The following is a 26467-nucleotide window of genomic DNA, read 5'->3' as shown; positions in this document are numbered from 1 at the left end:
TTGTACAAAATGGAAACTAAAAGTGAATGTTGATAAAAGAAATGTTATGTTTTCTAAGGGAAGATTGCATAATAATTTAATACAATTCAACTATGATGGTAAAGAAATAGTTATTGTTAATGATTTCACATATTTAGATATACTTTTAGCTAGATCTAGTACATTGTAGCTTTCTTCAACAAAAAAATAACCAATGCCAATAAAGCTACTCAAGGTATGTACAAAGTCTTGCAGAAAGGAAGACTACATTTCTTATCACTGGAATGTCAGCTACATGTACATTGTAGATCTATTTGATTGTTCAACATATCTTACTTGATGGGTGTGAAGTGTGGGGAACAGGCAATGATTCTATTATAGAAATAGTCCATTTGAGATTTTATGGTTTACATGTTAGGTGAATTGGGAAGACATCCACTATCATCTTGAAATATTTATAAAACTTCAAATACTTGGCAGAATTGGTTTCTGGCAAAGAGGGAAAATTACCTTTTATTTTATACAGCCTGTCAAATAAGAAATATGAAAATATCACTTGGCTTAGATACATAAATGTATGCAAAATCGATTTTACACGAATGTGGCAAATCTTTAGTGCGGAATGATCAAAACTTTCCAAATACACCACGATTATGTACTTCCATTAACCTAACACTAATAGACCATTTCAAACAATAATGGTTTTTCAAGGGAGACAACTCATCAAAAACTCTTGATTAGAGACTTTTTAAGGAAAATTTAGAGTTTCAAAGCTATTTTAGAACATTGGATGATAGAAACTCAGTCCTTTTCTTCAAAATTCTCAATAACTAGCCCGAATAATAGAGGACTGTATAGGATTCAACTAGCCCGAAATAAGAAAATTACACACCATTTCACTAGCCCAAATCAATTTTTACTAGCCCTAGGCTTCGGGCTAGTGGCTAGAGGAAAGCAATGGAAAATATATTACTTTTTGCAAACTTAGAACCCTAAATCATAGATAGATGGTATGTCACTACCTGAGAAAATAGGAAATATATTCTATGCCAGTCCAAAGATATAGGCCGTAAATATCACTTTACTCATATGCATGTCACTTGGCAATGAAAAGAAACTACAAAATGTATACCTGAAATCTAGATTTCATGACTGATAAAATACTAAAAATTTAATGAGCTGATGAACAGCCAATGTCTACCAGATCAGAACTACTTATGCAAATATATGTGTTGCATCTACACAAAATTAGAATCCCCTGGATAGTCGACATGTTATTCTATCTTCTAATGTTGTAATTTCAATTGAAAACAATTATATAAACCTTTGTGCGTTCATTTATTTTTATCCATGTATGTTTCTCTGTAGTACTGTACCTAATGTGGTTTTTAGAGAATAAAGATATATGTACATGTTTTATATTCTGAAAAGCTTTGTCAAAGTCATTTACAATTCAAAATACTTTTGCATTTACTAAAAAATTAATTCTGGATTTTTGTCTAATCAATGAAGGAGGTGTAAAATTAAGTTCTTGTTAAACTAATGCTTAGCAATTTTCAAAATAAGAAACTTAAAAGGGAAATTTCAATTCTTGAAAGATTTTTCATATTCATGTAATATTTATGTAAAAACTTCATGTACATAGTTTATCATCAGATTTAGATAAAAACACACAAGTTTGCAGGAAAAATATAAGAACAACCCTTTGTGTGACTGAACTGCCAATTTTCATTAGTACTCTAAAAAAAAAGCAAAACATTTGAATTGATTCCCTTCTTTTAGTGAGAAGTGTCTAAGTCTTAACTATGTACATTAGTACCAGTTAACCTGTTACAAACATGAATGAACATTATGTCTATCTAATAATTTGCAAATTATTTTCTGAAGCTTTATACTAGTGAATTGAAATGCTTATAAATACATTTGGAATCAGTTCTATATATACATGTACATGTACAATGTATGCATGTATATATGATTATACAAATGAATGTAGTTAGTCTACAACAAATGTTATAACTGCAACTGCAGACATGTAAAATTTGATAACCACATGTTCAATTTTCATTGAATATTCTAAATCGTTAAAGAAAAGTTTTCAAAACCTTTTCAAATCGTGTCTTAAACGCACTTTTGGAACAGAACACATTTCAACTAAATAAGTTCAAAATGGCAATTAATGTTAAGGGAGGAGAGGGGCTAATTCGTTTGGTTGCTTCTCTGGTAAAGTAATCAACATCAGATTAATAAAATACAACAGCAAACATACTGATAACTTGAAATTCAAGTACATGCACATATATATACATGTATACACTCTATACAGTGGACGAAATATACTGTGGCCGAGATAACTATGGCCGAAATGACTATGGCCGAAGTGGTAGTGTGGCTGAAACGACTTGCATCAACAATTTACATGTACATGTACAGTTGACATTGGCAGTTAATTTGTACAAAGAATTGAGGAAGGAAAATCTGTCTCACCTTTGGGTCCTTCTCATAATAATGCTGCTGAGTTCTTATCCATCTTCCTACTAAATGATCCCAGACTGTATGAGCCAGCGTGAGATAGTAGTCCCTTGGCGTTGCAACATTTCTATCTTTGACAATGGTGTAGTGGAGATGTCTGTTGAATGCCTTTTTTAAATCCACAACATTTTCTACTGGTGCTATTCCTCTTATACTGATTTGTTTCCTCCTATCGTGATCGCTCTGGGGTTTAGCAGCCATAGCTGTTAAAGAGGTTGATAGAATTTAATTTATTTTCCTTCTGAATCAATCAGTCGCTGTAACGTCGACCTTGCCAAGGCCAGCTCTGTCAAGGTTGTGATTTGACGGAAATAAACCAAACATCGGAAGGGATGTGTCTTAAAATACGGAATAGTACTTTGAAGTGTTTATTTCTTCTATTTACTTAACTTTTAATTATTGAATAAAATCAAAAAGGTTTATGAAACAGTTCACTTATTTTGTCTTAATTTCATATTTTAATTAATTTCTATATTGCAATTATGAACGCGGACCTCGTAGAAAACACCAAAAAGCTTTAAACAAAGCGGACGTCGTTGAAAACAACAGCATAGAATACATACTTTAGTGTAGAAGTATCAACATGGCTAAAAAGAAGTCTGCACGTGTGAAAAATAAATCCATGGATTTGGATGAAATTTCAAACTTAGGAGGAGAAAAAGTATACACACGTTGACTACATACGATAATTGTGCCTACTTTTTTTCATTTGAACTTGTTTCCAGCAATTTGTTTTTATTTGATAGAACTTTTCATTACTTATAGTGATACATGTAATTGCAAAATAATCACAAGCCCTAATTCTAGTGGTCAGAGTATAGATTTAAAGAGCTGTCTGTAAAATTGAAATGATAATCCAAGTTCTGATACTAATAAAAAGAAAAAGCTGGTTTCAATTTCAATTTGCACTCGAGATATTTTTTTTCAAGCTGATATCATTATTCATGAAATTATTTGTTAATCTTTTTTTATAATTTGTACTTTTTTATTGGTATTTGTGTTAAGTTAAATTCAAAATTATGTTTTTTTTTATGCCAAAAACAATGTTATCTTAATTACCATCATACCATTTAATGCATTCTTTCCAAACTCTTTTGTTAAACACCATTTGTTGTGTGCATCCAAACTATTAAAATGATCATTTCTCAAAAATAGTGATAAAAGTAATATTATTGTTTCCAAATATGAGTATTTTTTTTTCACTTTTGTCATTGTTTCCAAAATTGCTTGTAAAACTTTCATACAGTTTATCCTTTTCTTAGGCAAAATGCACTGAAATAAAAAATATTTGAACAACTCTTATAGATTTTATACAGCATTAATTGGATTATATATTAAATAAAAATTTTTCGAGGTATATTTTTTTCAATGCTTGAGATATCCAGTATGGTATTTTTCATTCAAACACCAGAAATTGTTTTGCCCTGTGGCCTTGAAATTGTGTACAATTTACATGATATTGATTTACCTGTAGCCTGTGCGAGCGTCAGGTTAATTGATTGATAGACGCCACTAATTTTGTTAAGCTCAACAGTAGATGACATATTTCACATTGATAAAAAATATGATAGTGTATTTAAACTGTTAACAGCTGAGAAAAATGTTAGTGTCCTGGGATGCACACACACATAAATTACATACATGATTAAAATTGTGCGACAGGGACAGAGACAGACATGGTGCCAAGAAATGTCAGTAACATGTGATTTGATTAATCCATACAGTGGAATAGGGTTTCAACTTTAAAGTATCTTTTAAGATAATTCAAAAATTCTTTTGGTTCCTTTTTTCTACATGAAATTTTAAGGGAAAGACCACCTTTGCACTAAGGTGGGCTTTTATGAAAAATCATACACATGTAACCAAAAACAAATCACCTTTAACGTAAAATGCGCTTTTGTAAAATGCTCAAGGCTATGCAAAATTTGAAATCTTTGAGATACATGTATATTTCAATACAATCTTGCAAAACTCTTCTGTCTGAAGGAATCAATATTGTTGATCATATGCAGACTTTATTTATATTTATCAATAGCTTACAATTAGCTTGTGACATCACTAAGTTGGTTTGGTACTGATACAAGTACTGGGAAAAATTGGGATTGATTTTACATGCAATAGGTACATAGCTTTTTGTAGGTTTATACTAGTCCTTAGTTTGTACATTTTTGTAATTGATATTTAGTTTCTTTATTTTTGTTGTAACAAGGGACTCTTGAACTGGTTTTTAAGTGTGTTTAAGTGAGTAATATTTTTCCATAAGATTAAATTTAGGAAGTATTTGATAAGAAATTTGACAATAATTTCAAAATGAGTCAACCAAGTTCTATTAGAAAGAACCAGATTTTTTTATTATGAAATCTGTTTAGAACTGGATTTTTGTTACTTGTACATCGATGTACTTTCGTTACATCTTGATTGCATAATCAAGATGAGAAATACAGATCATTTCAAATAAATGTTACAATTTTACTGCATATTTGTCAATTTTCTTTGGATCGTCATTTAATTAAGGCATTTGTTGTTTGTTTTACTTTTAAACTGTGAATAATGCACAGGAACTTGATCTAGTTATGGCATGGGATCAGCCTAGGTGAAAGATGATTATTTGTTTACACACTCATTATCAGCAATTAAGATTCATTTTAATTAGTTGTTGGTTGTTTCTTTTATGTTTAACTGAGAATACTGCACAAGAATTTTACCTAGTCACTATGGGGTTCAGTCTAGCTGATGGTGATTGCACGGCTTGGGGTGAACAGCTTGAGATTAGTCAGAAGACAAATTTATTAAAACTAATGTTTTAAGTCCAATTTTGAATTATTTGAGGAAAGGGAAGTTGCAATATTTGGTAAAACATTTTCTGTCTCTTATTAAAAGGAAAAAAAATATTTATATGTACTGACAGGGTTTGACGTTAACTTTTATATTCACTTGTCCAGTCGGGCAAGTGACATATGTGATTCACTTGCCCGAAATATTGAAATACTTGCCCGGAACTTTGTGTCACTATATAGTGTTTAACAATAACTGTCTTCAATAGAATTTTATTTCTCTTTTTCTCTCATATTTTCGAAGTTTTTGATACAGATTTCTTACAGTTTTCCAAAGTAAGAAATTCCATAAATAAATTGCGATGTTCAATTGGATAACGAAAATAGATGTACAATTGGATGCATCCGATTGGTCGACATTAATATCATGCGATCTATTTTTGGCAAAGGAAAAATCAGAAAACTATCCAATGATAATCTAAGTCAGCAAGGTCGGGAAGAACGGCGAACTATACAGAAGTAATTTTCGATGTTTTAGAGCTGCGATGATCAGAAATAATGTAATTTGGGCACATATTTTTTTCACTTGCCCAGTCGGGCAACTTTGATGTCGTTTTTACTTGCCCAGACCGGCGATTTACTTGCTCCGGGCAATCGGGCAACCGTTAATGTCGAACCCTGACTGAAGTATCAGAAGTGTTTTTAATGAATTTTTTTTTAATCTTATATTTTATTATACATATATTAAAATACAATATATATTCAGTGTGAACGAAAAATTGAAGCCATCCTTATAAATCAACAAAGTAGAAAGATGTTTGTGTAACAATTTATTAGGTCACAATACAAGAATTTGCACGATCATGAACTGATTAACTGGCTTTGAAGCCACAACTGTACTGTGAGATGCATGACCAACATTTTTTGTTTTTTTTTTTTGTTTCCACATTAGCCAATAAAAATTTAAAACGACCTGTTATTTCACTGTTGTTACATGTATCAGTTTCAACATGAGTTAACAACGATTGCAGTCTTTCTATTGAAAGTTGTAAGACCTTTAGTACTATAAGTGTAGGTACATGTAGCTTAATACACATTACATATGTAGTTATATAATGAAGCCGGCAAACAGAATAAGTTTGTTTTCAAATTAAAAAAAGATGCTGAGTTTACTCTAAACAATCTAATATGGATGACATACATACTTGCAGTGATATATGGTTTTACAATACACATTTAACATCATTTATTTTGTTCTCATTAATGCTTACCAATACACCAATATAGTCTAATTTTGCGTACACAAATTATATTTTGGTGTGTATAATTTTAGTACATTTAAGAAAGGCGCCAAATAAACTAAAGTAAAACTACAACCAAAATATCCCAATTTATGGTAGCCATTAGATTTTCCTCAGATATACTAGTCTTCTAGCTGCAAATATCATCGTGCATCAATGTTTTTTTTATATTTTCTTACTTGCTGTGCCACAATCTTTTCTTCTGTGTATTTTGGATTAATATTGTAGGGAAAAGTCTTCTTGAGACATCGTAATTCACTAACTCTTTACTTTACTTTACAAAACGACTTCATGACGTTACAGCTCAATCGATTGTATTGGTGTCCATAGCCATGGGAAATTCAAATTCCCTAATTATGAAATGCAATTACTTAGTAAAGCATAAGAAATTATTTTGTTTTCAGTTTAATTTTTATGAACATCTAATATATTAGTGTCGAAATTCATGACTTACATAATAACATAGTCTTCTCCTTAATTGCATACCAATGTTTTACAAAAAATAGAGGTTTGTATTCAAAAATTGAGAACAAATATATTTATTACGTAAAAGAAATATAAATTCACAGACAAAATTTGGTAAACTTAATCTCCAGAAAACAATTTACAGAAATTTTGTTTTTTTCTTTTTTTTTCTGTTTTTTTTCTTGCTAACTTTACATGTAATTTACTCCTTTTAGTCTGATCTTGATCTCATTGATGGTGTTGATGAAAATGAAGATGTAGAAGATTTGGATGAATTTGATGAGGACTTCAATGCTGACCCTGTTAAAAAAGATGATGTAATTATTAAAAAAAAACTGATGCTTTAATGATGAATGTTTTAGGTATTAATGAAACATCTTTTTTGTTGTTGTTGATGAACATGTACTTTTATGTTACAATGTATGTGCAAATGGTAAAATTTTGGGGTTTTGTTTTCAATGTACATGTAAGTCAGAAAAATGTTAAAGATGTGATAATGTTTCTTTAATTCATACCATATTCTTAGATATGTCTATATAAGACTTGTCTCATGGATGTTTTTTTTTTTTTGGGTTTAAAATATAACCAGTTATATGATGTATCCTTACTAATTTTGTATTTTCTTAGGTCAGAGATTTTATCAAACAGCTAGGAATAAAGAAATACCGTGACATCGAAAATGATGATATTGATAAAGATGTAACAGAAAGGTATTCTTATTTTTCTGTATGTCAGTATAAAAAATTCAGTCATATTTACAAATCATATTTTTATACACTGGTCTTCTTGAATTGTCTGTCAGTATGTCTGAGAGTGGTTTACACTTTTGCATAATAATAAGATGCTGTAACAAGCTTAAACTTCATGTCCATGTTTGCACCATCTGTCCAGGATTTGGCCTCTGGGGGCAAGTGTTTTTATTTATCCCTTTCTATCTTCATGTGTAGTAGGAGTAAAAAAGAAAAGAAGAAGAAGTTCATAGAAACAAAGCAAGAGAATAAAGAAAAAAATGACAAACCTGGGAAGAAGAAGAAAGAGAAAGAAATTCAACATGACGAAGTATCAAGTACTACTACAGTGTCTTCATTTAATATATCAGCACATATCAAGAATTATAAATCAAGGCAATACCTACTTGTCAAAGCTGGTCAGAGCTGGCTTGATGTTCAGGTATATTTTATTCTGTTTGGATTTATTTAATATGAACTTCAAAGAACTATTGATTTGATTGCCATTTGATTGCCATACTTGCAAAGGAAGCTTGTGATTAATTTTATAGTTGAGACTTGAACTGTTTGGGAATTAGGGGCCAGAAGGAAGCCACTTCCATTCTGGTCAAATTCTGTTGTAGTTGTATGTGTAGTACTCTTAGAACCTTGTTTATACATGGTATCTTATATCTTAAAGACAACTGTTGAAGTGTTTTGATCATACTGATACTAAAAACAAACAGAATGGAATCAGAGTTGGCATATGTGAGAAATTCTTATATTTTTATCAATAAAACACAAATCTCCTTTCTATGTTTAAGATAAATCACAAACATTCTGACCAAGTACACATTTCATCAAATATTGATGTCTCAAGTGCAGCAAAGGATTGAATTATTCCTAAATGAACAAATATGCTTTTTCTTAGGTACAAAATGCTGTGAAGAAAACTGATCACAGTCGTGAACTGGAACAACAAATGGAAAACTTCGCCTCAAAGCTGTTACAAGATGAAGTGTCTGTATACAACAAACGTTTGTATATATTTTAAACTTAATAGATACAGAGAAATAAATTTGAATAATTGCATAAAACAATAATGAAACTGCTATTGAATTCATTTTATTTTCAAATAATCCTCATGCTTTGTATTAATTAAGTTGTTCATTCGATTATTTCAACAATACACACATATTAAATTAAGTAATAATTGAGTTTATGTTAGAGACTCAACCACTTGTATATAGTTTACTATTATGGTTGATTTGATAACACAGTAATGTTTCTGCACACTAAATTTTAATCAAAAGCCAGAAGACCGGAGAATGGTTTATGTCGATGATATGAGTTTATTGATCTAGTTTTGTTTTTGTTAGAACGTGAGTCAAGTAAGAAGTCTGAGGTTGGCTGGATAAAGACTGTCTTGTCATCAGGTACCTTGGGAGATAAAGTGGCAGCCCTAACCTTACTGGTGCAGGAATCACCAATACAAAACTTATCAAGCTTAGAGGCATTAATTAATATGGCAAAGAAAAAAGGAAAGAGAGAATGTATGATGGCTGCAGGTACTAGATGAATCTTTATAATAGTTAATCAAATCTTAAGTGTAAAAATAGGGCATTAATGGGACAAGGCTCTGGAAAAGGTAGAAAATGCCGGTCATTGGTCGACAAATTTTGCTAATGACTGATGACCATTTTCCAAATCGGGCATAGAAAATTGTTAACCCTTATAAATTACAGTCTGTGTGGTTTTATTAGTGTCTAAACATCCTGTCTATCTGTCTCCTAATTGTTATTGGAAATTAATTGACAGGTGTACATCAATATAAGCCTATGTGCAGTAACTGATTAGTTGATTGCATAATCATATTAACATTTCATGTGGCTTTGCAATGTAAGCACTTAGGAATGAATCAAAGTGACTCAGAGAATTTTCATACATTTATTACTTGATTTATTAAATTAAGATTTACAAAAATTTTACACACTCTGTCATTTTCCCACCGGTCTTTAAGTGGTAATGAGAGCACATGGTGCTGAAAACGGTTTGCGCAGTATTACAAGTCAGTCAGAGTTTGTTATTAATTTATCAACTGAATCCTTTTAACACAGATTTGATTCATGATTTTCTTTTATTGACCAACATTTTAATCACTCAGAGCTTCTTAGATGTTTTACTAATGTGATGAGGAAGTCTGAGAGGTACCATGTTTTTTACTTGTTTATATAGAAAGTCCATGTATGGTCAAAACCAACCATGTTTATTTTTTGACAAGTCCTGATTTTTGTAACAGAATAAGTATGTGATGAAATGAAAACAAATTTCAATATTTATCTTTTAATGACTACAAAAAAAGTTCTCAAAAAAAAATTTATTATCAATCTGAGCATGTAAAATATCGACGACACCAACATTGTTTGCTGAAGTTTGATTAAATGCCTGAAATGGCCTGTCAAAATTTCTAGAGCCTTGTAATGCAAACATAAGTGATACCCTTCCATCTTATGGTGAAAAAAGGGGTCAAAGTCCAAAACTACACTATGGATTTTGCTGAAAATTAAATTTTACCTGCATTTTATGGTACTAAACAACTGTGCACAGTTTTTAAAAAAAATCATTGATCCATTCTTAAGTTATCATCTAGGAAATCATTGGGGAAACAGATAAATAGAGTAACGTGCAAGGATATCACATTATGCCACGCAACTTACTGCAATTATGTAGTTATCACCTTAGTTCCGTCAAACTGTTGTGACCTTTAGGAAAAAAGTTTCATGAAAAAAAATAAATGAAAATGAGGAAGATCAACTCTATTCCCATACAATGAAAAATCAATGGGAATTAAATGTGGTCTCATACCTGTATTACCAGTATCTCATCTTGCTTGTGGTAATACTGGTGATAATTTATGTTATAAATTATTTGCAGTGTAACTTGTATTTTTCAGATACAATTAAGGAACTTTTCAGTTCTTATCTTCTACCAAGTGATAGAAAGTTGCACACATTTGACCAGGTATATAAGAATTTTTTTTTAATTTCATGTTCTTACATATAGTTTATTTATGTGAGATTGTGTTACTACAAAGACAAGAAAATGTGTAATTTGCAAGTCTTGATGCCCTGCTTACCACATACCAGGGAAAACCTTGTTGTGATATATATCTGTACATCATGATTATGTAAACCTTGCACACCAAAACAAGCCTCAACACTTAATATGTTGTAAATAACAATAATCAAAGTGGATTTTTGTTAAATTCAAATTTTTAAGATCATGTATACAAATAATTTTATCTTTAATACATTGTTAACACCTATTTGATAGTAACAAGTGTCTTTAAAGAAAAATCCTGACAATTTTTTTAAAAAATAAACAAAAAAACTTCCCTAAAGTGTACTATTGTGTGGAAGCTGAAGTTTGTAAATATAATGTTGCTTCCATAGCCTTGTAATGTTACAATAAGTCTTGACTTGTGTGTTCTGATTATGAATTACTATAAAAACATTTCAAGAGGTTAGGTATTAGCATTTAGCAGAAAAAGAGCTTCTCTAAGATTAGTTCATAAAACTATTAATTGGACCCAGCAGTCTTGTGTATATTTGTCCATTCATTCACGGGTCTTTTTGTTCCTCAACATTATTTGTAAGCTCAAAATCCCCAAAATAGTTGAAGTTTTGAACTTTAATTAATTACCATGTGGAAATATGCTCATTAAAATTGGTCTTATTTTGATGAATAATTCTATTAAAACTTCATTATTTGATGAAGAATTGCAAATTTTGAAAACACAACTAAAGAGTATTGTGATCTTAAATTTTGCTCATGTATTACCATATGAAGATACACATATAAGTAGTAAGAATGAGAACTGAACAAAATCATGAAAATGCATAATTCATTATTAGATAAATCTTCATTTTCTTATATAGAATGACAGATTTTGAGAAGCAGGTTTTATGAGTGTAGCAGCTGAACAATCAATTGTTTTTTTGGTTTGCAAAAATCTAAAATCTAAGAACTTTTTTTTTTGGTTTGCAGTATATATATCTAAAATCTAATAACTTTTTTTTTTGGTTTGCAGTATATATATCTAAAATCTAAGAACTTTTTTTTTTGGTTTGCAGTATATATATCTAAAATCTAAGAACTTTTTTTTTTGGTTTGCAGTATATATATCTAAAATCTAAGAACTTTTTTTTTTGGTTTGCAGTATATATATCTAAAATCTAAGAACTTTTTTTTCTCATAGCATCCATTATCCAATGTAGGAGATTTATCTGGTGGTAACAAAGACACTGTTGACAGGTACCTGATAGTTTGGTTATTTGAATCAAAGTTGAAGGAATATTTTGCCAGTTTTATTAAAGCTATAGAGGTAGGGTATAATAGGATAATTGATTGAAAAGAGTGAATAACCAAAATACGATCACAAGTGCCAAAGAAGGCCTAGATTTAACAAGTGTGTGGAACTTGTTCCGTGCACCAGTTAAATCTTTCTGTGTTCTTGGCATGAGTGATCATATTTTGGTTATTCACGACAACCAATTGATTATCCTATTTATTGTATATATTTCTTCTATAATTTGTTGCTATTTTTAACATAAATGTCAAATTTTGTGAATGAACAAAATAGTGATATTTTTGTTCTTGAGATGTTGTTGAAATCACAAGCAACAGTTAATTATTGTGAATATTGAAACAGGCCTAAGGACAGGCTGATATGTATCATATTGATAGAGTGTATTAAAGTTTATAAATGTTAAAATTAAGTATAATAATCAGTATATAAAACTTGTTTGAGATTCATAACAGTGCACTAGAATGTCTACCTAGTGTTTTGATATTTATGTAAATGAGGTAATATAATACATGATTTATATGATATCACACCAATATACACTCTATTTTAATATACAGGTACTAAGGTGTATAGTTAAAATATAGCAAGTATTAATGACAAATAATGTGGAACAACAAACTTTTAAGAGATGTTGTCCAATGCCTATTTTCTTTCTCTTCTCTATTTTCCTGTTAATTTTCATTCCTAAAATTGATCACTTGCTGGCATCTATCATTTTCCACATTTAACAGTTTATAGCATACAGGGAATCATTTTCTTTTCATAAGTTGATCAGACTACAACTGTTCATAATTGGTCATTAAGTATGAAGATTGAACTTAAATAAAAATCAATGAAAAAGAATTTTTATGGTATATACAATTGTATTTCAGATAATGTCACATGATACATTATTGGCAACGAAGCAGAAAGCATTAGGTAAAAAATCTTTATTATCATTTTATACCTGGATTCTATTGTCTCATTTATGTTACATTTTAGTTACATTGAGTGAATGATTTTAGACCACCCTATTAATTATCGTTATTGCAGAAAGAAATCAAGTTCTGTTATAGTTACATGTAATAATACTCCAATTCAAACAGAGTATATCCATCTTTCTGAGTCCCATTTACCAACATTTTATTTGAAAAATAGCTTTATTTTCATTGTGTCTTGGAGGAAAGTTTTTGTCTCTGACTGTTGATTTAGATCAATACAATTTTGCCACTGATTCTTAGTGCCAGTACCATTTCTCTTTCTATTATAAATTTTATGTCTGCTGTTAGTATCAGACAGTAGTGATCCCTATTTATATGCTATATTTAGCGTAATAAAAAAACGGGAACTCATGTAAGTGTGAAGATAAAAAAAATTAGTGTCTTAATCAAAAGTAAACTGCAGTGAGTGTCATCAGTTTAAATAGTATTCAACTTTTTTAGGAATAATATTTGATCTGTTAGTTGAGAAACCTGAACAAGAAAAGGTATGTAAACTGTTCATTATTGAAACATTAATCCAAGTAGATCAGCTAATTTAAGGAGGCTTGCAATCTATAAAAAAAAATACATAATTATAATTACTTCTTCAAAACTTAACATTTTAAACAGAAAAGTATGATGATTCATACTGTAAAATGTGCTCGGACGTTAAACCCCAACAATCAATCAATCAATCATACTGTAAAATGATAGGTTACTAACTGCTCATTTAACAGATTAATATCCCATAGAAAATACAGGTTTTTCCTAGAAATTGGTTTTAGAAATATCTGAACTAAGATAATTAAAAACAGTAAATACGATTGATCAAATATCATTTAAAAGTAATGGTTTGCATATTTTGGTATTATCAGATGAAAAAGAATGATAGACAACCAATGGTTTTTATATTGCCTGAATTGTTCACTTTAAATAGTTCTCAGAAAATAATACCAGGTATGCAAAAGTAAACATATTTTTTTTAATTGTACCTTTTAGTTACAAAATCAAGTCCCATTTGTTACCATATCATGCCATGTGTAATGTAACACTTTCTTTTATTCAGACATTATTGAACATGTTAGTAAATAAAGTGGGCGATCCTAACTACAAACTTGCTTCAAAGACCTCATACCTATTGAGAAAGCTTGGTAAGTACAGATCTATTCCTAGTTGGTATGAAATACAAGCAGTAGGAATAGAAATTTCAGACTAAATAGATCATATCTTCATATGATAACTGACAGAAATGTATAATTTGCCATCTACTTCTTTGATCTATGTATTATATTACAGTTCTTTGGGGCTTTTTTTCAAACTGCCAGTCTTAAAAGTAAATTTAAACAATGTGTTACTATATTTATGTCCAAACTAAAATTCTGTTTTTTAATTTTATTTTTAAAAATGTATTCCACTAAATAATGCTATGTTTGCTTACTATAATTTTTGTGTTTACACTTAACTTGAGTTATGTAAATTTTACTTAACAATTAATTGATTGTAGTTGATAAACATCCCAATATGAAGGGTGTTGTTGTTGATGAAGTTGAGAGACTACTGTATAGACCAAATATATCTGTAAAGGCCCAGTAAGTATGCATGTACAATTAAAACTGTCTTAATGTGACTTTCCTGGGATGAGCACAAGTACGGTCTATATATACTAAATTATTATCCCCCGTCGCTACACAGAAATGAAATTGAAATGCATGTGTAAAACAATAACTTAGGCATTCATTTATCTGTCCATCATACCTTGTAAGCATTTTCTCCAGGGATTTGATAGAATTTATACCAAATTCTTTATTAAGTTGGCAAATATTATGAGAGTTATTTCCCTTGGAAATTGAAAATTCCTGAAAATTTGTTTTATATGCTCTAGATCTCTCAAGCCAACATTTCTCATCAGATGTGGATAAAATTTACAATAAATATTGCTACCAATAATCTCTAGAACAAGTATAAAAATCAAGATGAATTGATAATTTTATGTGAGATTTTTCCTTTAGAAATGTGCTAAAATTTATACCAAATGTTGCTACCATTAATGTCTTTGACAATCATTTCTAAAACCTACTGTTTCATGTATAGTAAACTCATTTTGTAGAAGACTGCATAAATGATTAAATTGTTTTGATTACAATCATGGAACTGATGTCCTTACAGACTATGTTATGCGCAATGTCACATCAGCTGTATAATGAAAGTTGAACAACGCTCAATTCGAAGAACATTTGTTAAAATGCTAAGATAAATCACCAAGTGACGATGTTTTCCTATGACTTTGTTGCAAAAAATTTGTTGATAAAAAGTGATTGTAAATACACTGAAGAAACATTGATCTTCAGTTATATAAAATAATAAACAATTGAAACCATTCTATTATTCAAGAGTATGTACAACTTAATGGAGCATTCATAGAATCACTGGATATTTCTCAAGTTGACAAAATGAGGTCATTGTTTAGTAAACAATAATAAAAAACACTGTCTCACTGTTTCATAGGTTTATGAAAGCATCATATCTAAACATAAACTTTGCGTTTTTGAGTGTAGCACTATTATTTTTATGTGTGAAAGTTCTTAACTTTGTGGTCATCCTGTTCAGCCTGGTAGTTATACATGTACATTGCTATTTCAGATATTACAGCATTTGTTTCCTAAATCAGCTGATGTTGACTAAAGAAGATAAACTACTAGCTGCAAAACTCATTACTGTGTATTTCTCTTTCTTTAAGGTATGCTTTTAGGTTAAATACATAAATACATAAAATAAAGGAAAAATAATCCAAAAATTGCCATTTTTCAGCATTTCTTAAAGTTTGTACCAACTTTAATCTTCAAAGGAAAACATTATTTCTTTTCTGCACCCAGTTTTTCTTTAAAAATAATTTTGAATGGCCATTTCTTTCTATTTCTGAGTCAAACTTTTTCTATATATCATTTTAGTCCTTCGTAAAGAAAGGTGAAGTTGACAGTAAAATGATGAGTGCTTTACTGACTGGTGTAAATAGAGCCTATCCTTATGCTAAAGGTATTTACTAATCTTAAAGGTCATATTATCTTGAGTGCTTTACTGACTGGTATATTCAGAGCTTATTCTTATGCTGAAGATATTTACAAATCTTATTGGTAATCTTATCTTTTCAGTGAGGAACTGCAGTGTATGTAAAACCTGAAAATACAATGGACTAAAATATGACAAAATGTTGGTAATAGTCTATTAATATTCGTATACTTACAATTTTTACTAAACTAAATCATTTTTAATCTATATCAGTTAGGGTTTTCTTGTTAAATATACATTCAGTATTTAACCAATATACACCGATTGTGATTATATTTCTTTGTATTTGCAGTTGATGAGGAATATTTGGCAGAGCAATTAAATACTATTTATAAACTGGTTCATGTTGTCAATTTTAACACAAGTCTACAGGCATTAATGTTGATATATCAAGTAATGGATTCAAGGTAAATTCAGCTCACACTTAGTTTCAAGGTAAACTCTTTTCATCCCTGCCTGTCTGTCTGTCCATCTGGATTACACATGATCATGGCTTGTCCAGCTATCTCCTTGTACAGTTTTTGAACTACATCTAAAATATTTTGCAGGACATTTTTACACATGATGAAGGTGTGCAGGGCCGAAGGATTTTGGTTTTTGTGAAATATTACGAAAATTGGTGATAGTTACACTGAGTCATTTTACTCTGAAATGGGGCTATATGGCTTCTCCAGCTATCTCCTCCTGTAGTTTTTGAACTATATCTAAAATATTTTTTGCAGGATGTTTCTAAACATATTTATGGTGTGCAGGGTCATAGGATCTTGATTTTCATGAAATATTACAGAATTGGGTGGTTAATGGAATTTGGAATATTACGGAACTGGGTGATAGTTAGACTTTGTAATTTTTGTCAGAAATATATCCTAAGCAAAAAAGTCAGGGATTTGTAATTGGAGGTATTAACATTTTTTATGTGTCTGTTAGTTTGTCCATCAGTCCTCTTTTTCTCATCGCAACTAGTCTGTAACTACCAAACAGAATTTCATGACATTATGTGGCCAGGATACAATATGTAGATATGCATATATTTAGGAATTTCTGATCCCCAAATTGATCCCAAACCATGAGTATCACAAGTCTTGGAAGGATTTCTAAATCTGCAAACCATGTCTTCATACAAAAATAAACATGTTCCTAATTTAGCAAATCTAGCAAGCAGGGGCATCATTAGTGTCTTACAGACACATTTGATTTACTAAAAAATAAAATCTATACTTACAAATGACGCGGGGGCTCCTGTGATAAATAGGGCTTCTAGTTTCTACAATATTTAACCATTTTTTTTTAATCTTATTTTTTTTATTCATTTTTAGTGAGACTGTATCAGACAGGTACTTTGTAGCACTTTACAGAAAAATGTCTGACCCAAGTCTAAAGACTTCATCTAAACAAGCAATGTTTCTGAATCTCGTGTTCAAAAGTATCAAGAAAGATACAGTTGACAGAAGAATAAAGGTACAATTGACATTCACAGTTTTGAATTGGTATTTTTTAATTAATCAGAAAACATTACTGTAGTGTATGATCTGTCTAGCCGAAAATAAAGAATGTTTGGAATGTAATGTCTGTTTATTTTGATGTTCCACTGTTTCAACATTTGATTCTACTTTCTAGTTCTAGATCTAAATCCTTCTCATTCTGTCAGAAAACTGCATTTTTTCATCAGTTTATATACCAGAAGTTATCTGATGAGAAATGAATTACAGAAAATCGTCTTTGTAAATAAAAAATACATTTTTTTTTCATTCTGTAGGCCCTTGTAAAAAGATTGTTACAGATCTGTTGCAGTCAGCCTCCACAATTTGTCTGTGGTGCTCTAGTCCTGCTTGGAGAACTTGTTAAAGTCAAACCATCTGTAATAGTCAGTAAACAAGCCTCAGAGGTGAGTGAGGCCTTAGTTTGGGGTTAATAAGTAAACAGACCTAATATTAGCTAATTGACCTTTAATGTTAAGAAATTTGAAGTGTGTGTATAGAGTACCAGTAGTTATAATTTTGGTTGATATGTAAATATACAGATCCTTTTTCAGGTAAGAGTGGTTTTAATTTTTGACTATTATTTGGATTTTCACCATTTAAACTTAAACGAGCATGTTAAGATCCTATTTTAACAGCAAGAGTAAAAAAAATTTAAATAAAGACTTGGCTAAAGGAAAGTCATTGTGTTCAAAGCATTTTTTAATGAATTTTGAAAAATGGGGGAACCCTCTTGCAGAAATAAAATTATTAACTGATGGTTGTGGATAACAGTTACTAGAAGTCCACATGACTATTAAATATTGATTATCCATTCCAGAAATTGATGTTTTATTTGTATGCATTTTTTTCCCCATTTTTATGCCTTCAAATTGATACATTAAATAAAAAGCTATCATTATTGTAAATTGAATAATTTACACCAGTTTACATTCAAATGGGTTTGCATTAAAATCTTGATTATGTATTAATGGGTTGGGGATCGAATTTCCTTTGGTTGACATTTAACATACATGACATGAATGTGTGAATGCTGAATTGAATTGTTAACTGGCATATTTTCTTCTTTAAAATCATATTTGGATTCAACTACTCAATGAATTTTGACCAGATTTATAACAAATTTTACATTATATGTATGAAGGAAGATAATTATCGGATAATATTGAAGTTACAGTGAGGGTAGTCTTTACAGTATTTCTAGTTTCTATTTTTTTTAACTTTCTGGTAGTTTTATTACATGGATGAGGTTAATTGTTCATTTCTATTTAATAACAGTCATTAGTCATGCTATAAATTAGGAGATTGTTTAAAGCACTGTTTAAAGCATTGTTTAAAGCATTGTTCTTGTGAAAAATTGCTCCTTATTTAGGAATCGGATGAAGATGAAGAACATTTTGTAGACCTTCCTGACCCTGACAGTGATGTTGAAAAGGGAGATCACTCTCAAACAGCTAACCGGCATACATCATCATGGGTTCACATGTCAAATGTCAAAGGTTAGATCATTCTCTAAGATTTTGCTGTGTCATTGTCATAGGAAGTTTAATCGTTGTCACTTTTTTCTTTCAATACTCTTTTTTTAGAATTGATCAATCACATTTTGTCTATAACATTTGTTTTAGACTTGCAAATTGGAAAAAATGTGTTGGATTATATTCTGTCATTGTTTTTATTGTTGTCTGGATTGCTGCATTATGACAAGAATATTTATCCAATCCTGTTTCAGGAGGAAGTGGACATTATGATCCATACCATAGGAACCCTATGTATTGTAATGCTGAGAAAGAGTGTATCTGGGAGCTGAAGCAGCTGGCAAATCATTTCCATCCAACAGTTTCTTTGTATGCTTCTAAGTTAATCAAGGTAAAATTTATCATCAAATGTAATTCTTTCTTGTTATGAACATTTTGATAATTTTGATGGGAAACAAGTATACAAAACCGGGGTTATTTATATGTCATGTGGCATGAGAAGTAACTTTGGTAAAGTTTGGACTCTAGAAGTTCAACTTCTGACTTCACGATTTACCTGCATTAATATAATTTCTTATGCTTAGTTGTGTAAAAAGCAAAATCATTTCATTTTCATTCCAAGACCTATGTAAACATTGAATAAGGTAACACCAATCAACATCTTGTTCAATTATTTTAGACATTTTATTTTGAAATGTGATTTTCCATGGACTCAGTGAGGTTGGTAGGAAATGAGTACCCTAACCTATGATCACAATACTATGAATTCTAAATGTAAATCAAAATCATGAGCTTAATTACATTTTAAATCTTTTTTTCACATGAACAATTTTTTATGTAATTCATGTAAAAAACAGTGTTTGCCAAGTTAATAGTTCTATAGTTAATGTTTACAAGTTTCAGAGTGCAGGTAGAAGGCAGTATCCTTTTGAGATTACTTACAGTCCTAAGTTTATTTTAGTATTAAAGCAAGAAAAAAATTCTTCACTTTGTTATATTTTAGTTAAAATTCCTTCAGTTTTCTGACATGATCAGAAACCATTTACAAAATTTTCTTCATCATAATACTTAAATATTTCACTTTGTACTTACCACATGTTGGAGTGTCCATGTAATAACACATGTTGTTACTATATCACGTAATTCAGAATATGGTATGTGTGCTTTTCTGTTGATTTTATGACCATGAGTACCATTAAGTTGCTAATAAATTGTATACCTTACATGTTTGTGATTCCCTGTTACAGGGAGAATCTATTACATACAGTGGCAACCCTCTAGAAGACTTTACAACTATCAGATTTCTGGATAGATTTGTTTATAAAAACCCAAAGAAGAAAGATTCATGTAAGTTATGATGATTAATGATCAATACACTTTTTGATTTCTATTTCTAATATGTCCATTACTGTGTTTAACATCTTCTTAACTATGATAATACCATAACTAAAAATCTTTGTTTTCATTGATGTTGTATGTATAGAAATTTAATATTTCAGTACCAGAGTCTGGAATGGCTATTAAAAAGCAGAGAAAGCTTTTACCAAAGGGAATAAAAAATATTCCAGTTAACAGTGAGAAGTTTCTAGAAAATTCAGAGGAACAAATCCCAGTTGAGGAATTATTTTACTACAGGTAAATCCTATAAATAAGAATAACCTGTATGGTATTTTTTTTGAGCTATTGCCATTACTTGGCATCCTTCATTGTCGTCCATCATCATTAACAATTTTCATAACTTTTCTCCTCCGACACTACTGGATCAATAAGACCCAAACTTGGTATAAATGTTCTTTTGGGTATCCTGCTTTGAACTAAGGAAGGGATTTTCGAAAAAAATGGCTGCCACTAATAAAAATAGAACAGAGGGGTCAGACAGAAGTTTTCCCATGTATCTCAGAAACATTAGGTTGGAGTTATTGCCCTTTTTCAATGTTTTATTCCTATTTTAAATGTTATTTCTTCCAAAATCTTCTCTGAGACTACTAGACCAATTAGAACCAAACTTGGTATGAATGTTCCTTTGGGGATTCTGCAAAGATTTGATGTGGGGATTTTTGATCTATTGAAAAATATGGCCACTGTTACTGAAAAATAAAAACAAAGGGTCAATCAGAAGTTTTTCTCATATGTCTCCAAAACCAATAGGTATAGCCAAATTCTTTCAACTGATGAAATGATCCTAATTATAAGGCCTACAAAAGTCTGCAGGGATCAAAGTCATTGGACAACTCCTTGTTAGAGTTATTGCCTTGAAAGGAGAAAAAATATGTTTCAGCAGTTTTCAGTCAATTTCTTGAAAACTTCAAAACATTTTATGCTTTTGGTATATAAACTATAAGTACTAATGTTTGATTGCATCAATAGAAAATATTTTGCTTTTTCTATGTAATTTTTGGTTCAGGACATGCACTCTTTGCAAATGTTCTTGAAAGTTTTCATACTAAGATATTCTTTTTCAAACAGAAAGGGTGTTACATCAGAAATTGAATTATAGATTGATGATGTCTATGGATATACAATTTCCTAAAGTTGTGTCAGTAAAATAGTGATCAATGGCATAAGTTCAATCTTTGATTTTTTAATGTCTAGTGCTGTTGGATTGCACATGCTATATTGTATCAAATACAAATGATTGACCAATAGGAATTCAGGAAACCAAATGAATAGACCAATCAATTAGAACCTTTAATTTAAATTTAATACTAGCATATTATGTACAATAGACATCAAATCAAACAAGAGATAGATTACTTGACACATAATATTGTTTATACATTGTATCGTATTTCAGGTATTTCACACAGAAAGCTGCCAGAAAAAAGAAAGATGATGATGAAGAAGCCAGTGATGCTGGAAGTGTTAGTGATGATGAATTTGATGCTTACCTTGGTAAGTATGAATTTGTTCTTCAGTTGATAGGTTTTTTCAAGTTAAGACAATCACTAAATCTGGTCTTTTTTCACTGTATAACCCAATAAAAACTAAGGCTTTGGTAATGTCACGGGCTATTGTGATTTTGCATTGTTATATCATTATAAATGATCGAGTTATTCTCCCTGACTATAAATAGATTGCCTTAAAAATGCACCATTTTCTAGAAGAAATAGATACTTACACTAGTTTTTGAAGAAACTCTGAGCTGTATTAGTATGCTTGTGAGAGAAAGTCATTAACTTCTGACTTATTCTGCTGTGTTTCAGTCATTTAAGAATTGCTTATGTAAGAAATCTAAGATTTTGAATAGGAAATCATTATTAAGAACCTATAAATGCTGCATTCAATATTTTTATGGTACTAGAAAAATGTGTTAAATATATTTTTAAAGCATTACCCAAAACTAAAAAAAAGTACTGGAGTTAGATTTTTTATTTTGCTACTAAAGGGGTTTTTAACGTCCTTGACTACCCTATCAGGTCTCGCATGGACGACAAAAATTCATGCCCCGGGTGACTTTGATTTGTAATGACATATATATATTTACCACAGAGTTAATTATATCTGTGCTTTGGTAAACTTATTATTTCAATGTTATTGAGTTCTGTACTGTATTTGTTTCAGATGACTTTGAAAAGAATTTAGAATCTGAATTTATGGATGAAGATGACCTTGACTTTGCAAGGTGTGTATATCCAATTTATAGTGCAGTAATTTTAATAGGACTACAATTTTTATGGTTGTATTATGTTATGATGCTGTCGTTTCTATGTGATAACTAAATTTGTAGTGTATCAAATGGCATGACATTTTGATATATTGTTATTTGCTAATAGAGGAAGCTTGCCATTGAAAATGGGGTCACTGGCCCCTACCGTTCTACAAAAAGGGGCCAAAAGGGGTAAAACAGATCTTTATTTAAAATTGATGTGGAAAGTTTATTTCTCATTCAATTTTGACATTTTTAAAAATTTGTTTCTTACAAAATACTGTGTTGAGAATACTTAGCAGATTTAAAACAGCATTTAGGATTTCCAGTCTATAGGGGACCAAAATGGGGCCACACTCTAAATCCAAATTGTTATACAACTGCAAACAAAATGCAGTCATATGTCATCTGTAGATAGTTGACTTTCATGTAATAATTTGAGTATTAGCTGGTTGATCTTTATTAACTTGAATAACAAGGTTCCAGACCTCAAAAAGGAGGGTTTGTGTTGATTGTGGGGGCTTTGTCCCCAACCATTTTAGAATTGGGGGCCAAAGGGGGCCTAAAACAAGCATTTCATAGGATTTGATTAACTCCAGTATAAGTGTAGGAAGAGCTATGATATTGCTCCATAACATTGTATAACACACTGGTCAGACTTGTATTGATTCTGGAGAGAAAGACCTGACTTGAACTTTTCAGAAATTATGGACAAAAAAGGGGGCCAAAAACATGCATTTTCTGGGCAGGCTACTATTTCTAACTCTGATTTTCCTAATGGCCGTATAGTAACATAGTAACTTGAGTAAAGTGAATGGATCTCATATAATTTTACTACTAGGTGCCATACCATAAAAGGAAGACTGGGATTGTTTTTGAGTTTGTGACTAGAGCCAAGTGAAAAAAGGCAGCCACAATGGAGCCAGAAACATCAATTTTTTTTGACAATAACTTCAGTGAAAAGGAATGAATTGCTTTGAAATTGTACCACAAGGTGCCATATCCCCACAGGGAGTTTGAGATTTAGGAATAAGAGCCAAAAAGTGACCACATTGGCTCTAGTCAAATTTTAGCTCTGTGTCAAATCTCTAATCGAAATCAAAATTTAAAAGTATGTCAAATCTCCTAAGTGACATAGAATGTTTGAAGATAGCGAATTTGAAGACTTCAGTCTTTGATTTTTTGTTTATTGTGAAATTGCTCACAGTAATTCTTATTATTAAGAGTTTGTATACCAGTTTGAATCACTCGATCTGTCTGTTTGTTTGACAGATTTTGATGAATTTTAATAAGAAGATAACTCTAGGGTTTTACTTGTAAAAACCTTGTATGCCCAAACCTCGTAAAGCCTTTGACAAATTTTGATGAAACTTTACATGGAAGGTTAGAGATATGATATGTAGATATGCATGAAGGAAGAATTATTGTCATTTTATGGGATAGATTCCAAATTCAGAGTTCTTCATGTTAAAACCTAGTATGCTTATCTCCTTAAACCACTCTATGGATTTTGAATTAGGCTTAGTGTGATATTGTGCATGAACTAAGATAATGAATGTCAGGTCAATGCAAGGGGAGGTTATCAAACTTTGACATGATTTAAATCTAATAGAAAGAAGGGGTGTTCTTTTTGTGAGTTTGGTCATAATATTTCAAGATTTAGCTAGTATTAGTATTTACTGAATTTTATTGCAAGTTTAACTACATTACATTTCATCAATAAAAATCCAATTTAATCAGGGAGGTTACCAAGAGGATGAAAGAAAAGAAAGGTGATGTTTTAGAAAGTGAATCCGAGGAAGAAGAGGATGATGTGGATGGTAATTTATCAGATGAAGAGGTTGACTTTGAGGAAGATGAAGACTTTGCTGGTGCATTTAAGGAATTTGATGATGATATGATGGATGAAGAGAATATAGAATTTTCTGATAATGAAGGTGAGTTATTGTATGTCAATATTTTAGTTCCAGTATTTGACTTCACTGAATAAGCATAACTGAACTTTATTTCTAATAAACTGTTTCATATGTATTGCTTTTGTCATAACCAATTTCAGTAGGATTTAATTTAAAGTCTTGAACTCCAGGCATTCTTAAATATAGAGATATAGTTGAACCTCGATGTGTCAAACTTGGATTAGTCGAAATCTCGGATAACTCGACTAATTACCAAGTCCCAGCAAAACTCCCTTTACTCCAATACAATTTTACCTCGGATGACTCGAACTTGGATGAATCGAAATCTCAGATAATCCGAGGTAATCAATCAGTCCCCCTCGAAAGGACTTCGAGGTTAATTAACCCTGATGTCTCGAAGTCAACTAATTAGTCGGAAAACTGATTGCTTTATTACAAACCATGATCGAAGTGTGTTTTAACAACAATTAGCATGGCTTTTAAAATTAATTTGTTGACACTCTTTATGGTTTGATTTGTTTATTTAGTTAATTTAGAATTGCGATAATGTGATATTTGCGCATGTTTTTAAAAGAGACGAATTTTATTATTAACACATCGGAATTTACACTAACAGTGATATCGGATATTTTGATATTTTGAAAAAAAAAAAATACAGATGAATTGTAATGGTATCTGACTATTTAATGAAACATCAAACAGACAATAGTAAGGGTATTTTAATGACTACATTCATTTTGCTTGTGAATTTGAATTTTATCGTAATATTGTAGAGCACATTGTTTGACGATTCTCCAGATTGTGAATCAAACAAAGCAGCATGTTATGAATTTTGACGTTTTTGATATAGAAAAAGTTTTAAAAATTTCACTAAAACACTTGGTGCCGTTCAGTATTTCAAACATGATATACAAATCTTACCAAAAAATATTTTCCGATATGAAACTCATGACATTACGTGGTACCGTGTAAAGTGAAGTACATGTACATGTACAAACACAACAAATGATGTAAATACAGAATCATGGACCAAACTGCTAGTATTTACGGTTTATCCTTGACCTTGGATTACTCGAACCTCGGGTAACTCGAACATTTTTGCATGGTCCCTTCGACTTCGACTTAAAGAGGTTCGACTGTATATCAAGCTTAAATGTTGTGTTCATACTGTTTAGGGGTTTATAGTGCAACCTTTGTGGTCATATGAAGCTGTGTCCAGCTGAATGTTTGATTGTTTTTCATATCAATGCCTTATTATTTTGTTTTCCATTTTGGTAGAGGACATCTCAGAACCACATGTGATAAAGACTAAAAAAAGGAAAAGTAACAAGGAAGACCGCACTCCATTGAAAAAGAAGAAGTAAGTTCACATGTACTCCATATATCTGTACATGAAGTCTCTGTTACTCTGGAAGCTTGTAGAGAATACAGTTTTAAGGTCCATTTATAAGTTTGTCAGTCCATCCATCCACCATTCTGTCATTTCCTATCATTTTATACTACTGTAGATATTTCATGTGAAGCTGCATCTAGATTAGTTACTGTTTTTGTTTTGTTTTGTTTTTTTTACAATAAAGTGACTCATTAGCCCTTAGTCATTTCATGAAATTTTTAATTGTGTAGACTTTTCTCTCTTAGTTTTACTGATTTGATTTTTGGTTTCAGTTAGATATGTTTGGGTTCCAAATTATGTTAATATTTTCATTTAATTTAATTTTTATTGACTGACTGATGACCCTTTGACTAAGTTTTAACTTTTTTGACTTTGCTTCTTCGTATTGAAATATTATCTGAGATATT

General features: G+C 30.7%; 2 protein-coding genes across 2 annotated transcripts in view; one reads left to right on the top strand and one right to left on the bottom strand.

Annotated features, from left to right (window-relative positions):
* LOC148624040 (glycogen phosphorylase, muscle form-like) overlaps window positions 1-2832 on the bottom strand; it is a 28243-nt gene extending 25411 nt beyond the window's left edge. Inside the window, exon 1 of the mRNA XM_088566468.1 lies at window positions 2467-2832. Coding sequence (XP_088422594.1) covers window positions 2467-2712 — 246 coding nt within the window. The 5' untranslated portion in view covers window positions 2713-2832. The remainder of the gene's footprint in view (window positions 1-2466) is intronic.
* A 245-nt stretch (window positions 2833-3077) lies between these two features.
* The window catches only part of LOC148624039 (CCAAT/enhancer-binding protein zeta-like), a 30616-nt gene continuing 7226 nt past the window's right edge, over window positions 3078-26467 (top strand). Inside the window, exons 1-25 of the mRNA XM_088566467.1 lie at window positions 3078-3172; window positions 7267-7368; window positions 7679-7761; window positions 7999-8221; window positions 8690-8795; window positions 9138-9326; window positions 10712-10779; window positions 12017-12142; window positions 13000-13045; window positions 13549-13592; window positions 14153-14237; window positions 14591-14675; window positions 15727-15823; window positions 16035-16119; window positions 16445-16559; window positions 17469-17610; window positions 17909-18037; window positions 19003-19129; window positions 19360-19496; window positions 20353-20452; window positions 20605-20740; window positions 21900-21997; window positions 22667-22727; window positions 24492-24688; window positions 25946-26027. Of these exons, the coding sequence (XP_088422593.1) occupies window positions 3095-3172; window positions 7267-7368; window positions 7679-7761; window positions 7999-8221; window positions 8690-8795; window positions 9138-9326; window positions 10712-10779; window positions 12017-12142; window positions 13000-13045; window positions 13549-13592; window positions 14153-14237; window positions 14591-14675; window positions 15727-15823; window positions 16035-16119; window positions 16445-16559; window positions 17469-17610; window positions 17909-18037; window positions 19003-19129; window positions 19360-19496; window positions 20353-20452; window positions 20605-20740; window positions 21900-21997; window positions 22667-22727; window positions 24492-24688; window positions 25946-26027 (2741 nt within the window). The 5' untranslated portion in view covers window positions 3078-3094. The remainder of the gene's footprint in view (window positions 3173-7266; window positions 7369-7678; window positions 7762-7998; window positions 8222-8689; window positions 8796-9137; window positions 9327-10711; window positions 10780-12016; window positions 12143-12999; window positions 13046-13548; window positions 13593-14152; window positions 14238-14590; window positions 14676-15726; window positions 15824-16034; window positions 16120-16444; window positions 16560-17468; window positions 17611-17908; window positions 18038-19002; window positions 19130-19359; window positions 19497-20352; window positions 20453-20604; window positions 20741-21899; window positions 21998-22666; window positions 22728-24491; window positions 24689-25945; window positions 26028-26467) is intronic.

This window comes from Perna viridis, chromosome 2, assembly GCF_037379345.1.
Source record: "Perna viridis isolate PV_CMFRI_1.1 ecotype Kerala chromosome 2, ASM3737934v1, whole genome shotgun sequence".
Classification (NCBI taxonomy): Eukaryota; Metazoa; Mollusca; class Bivalvia; order Mytilida; family Mytilidae; genus Perna; species Perna viridis.
Note: the sequence above shows the minus strand (reverse complement) of the source record. Positions and strands in the feature narration are given on the sequence as shown.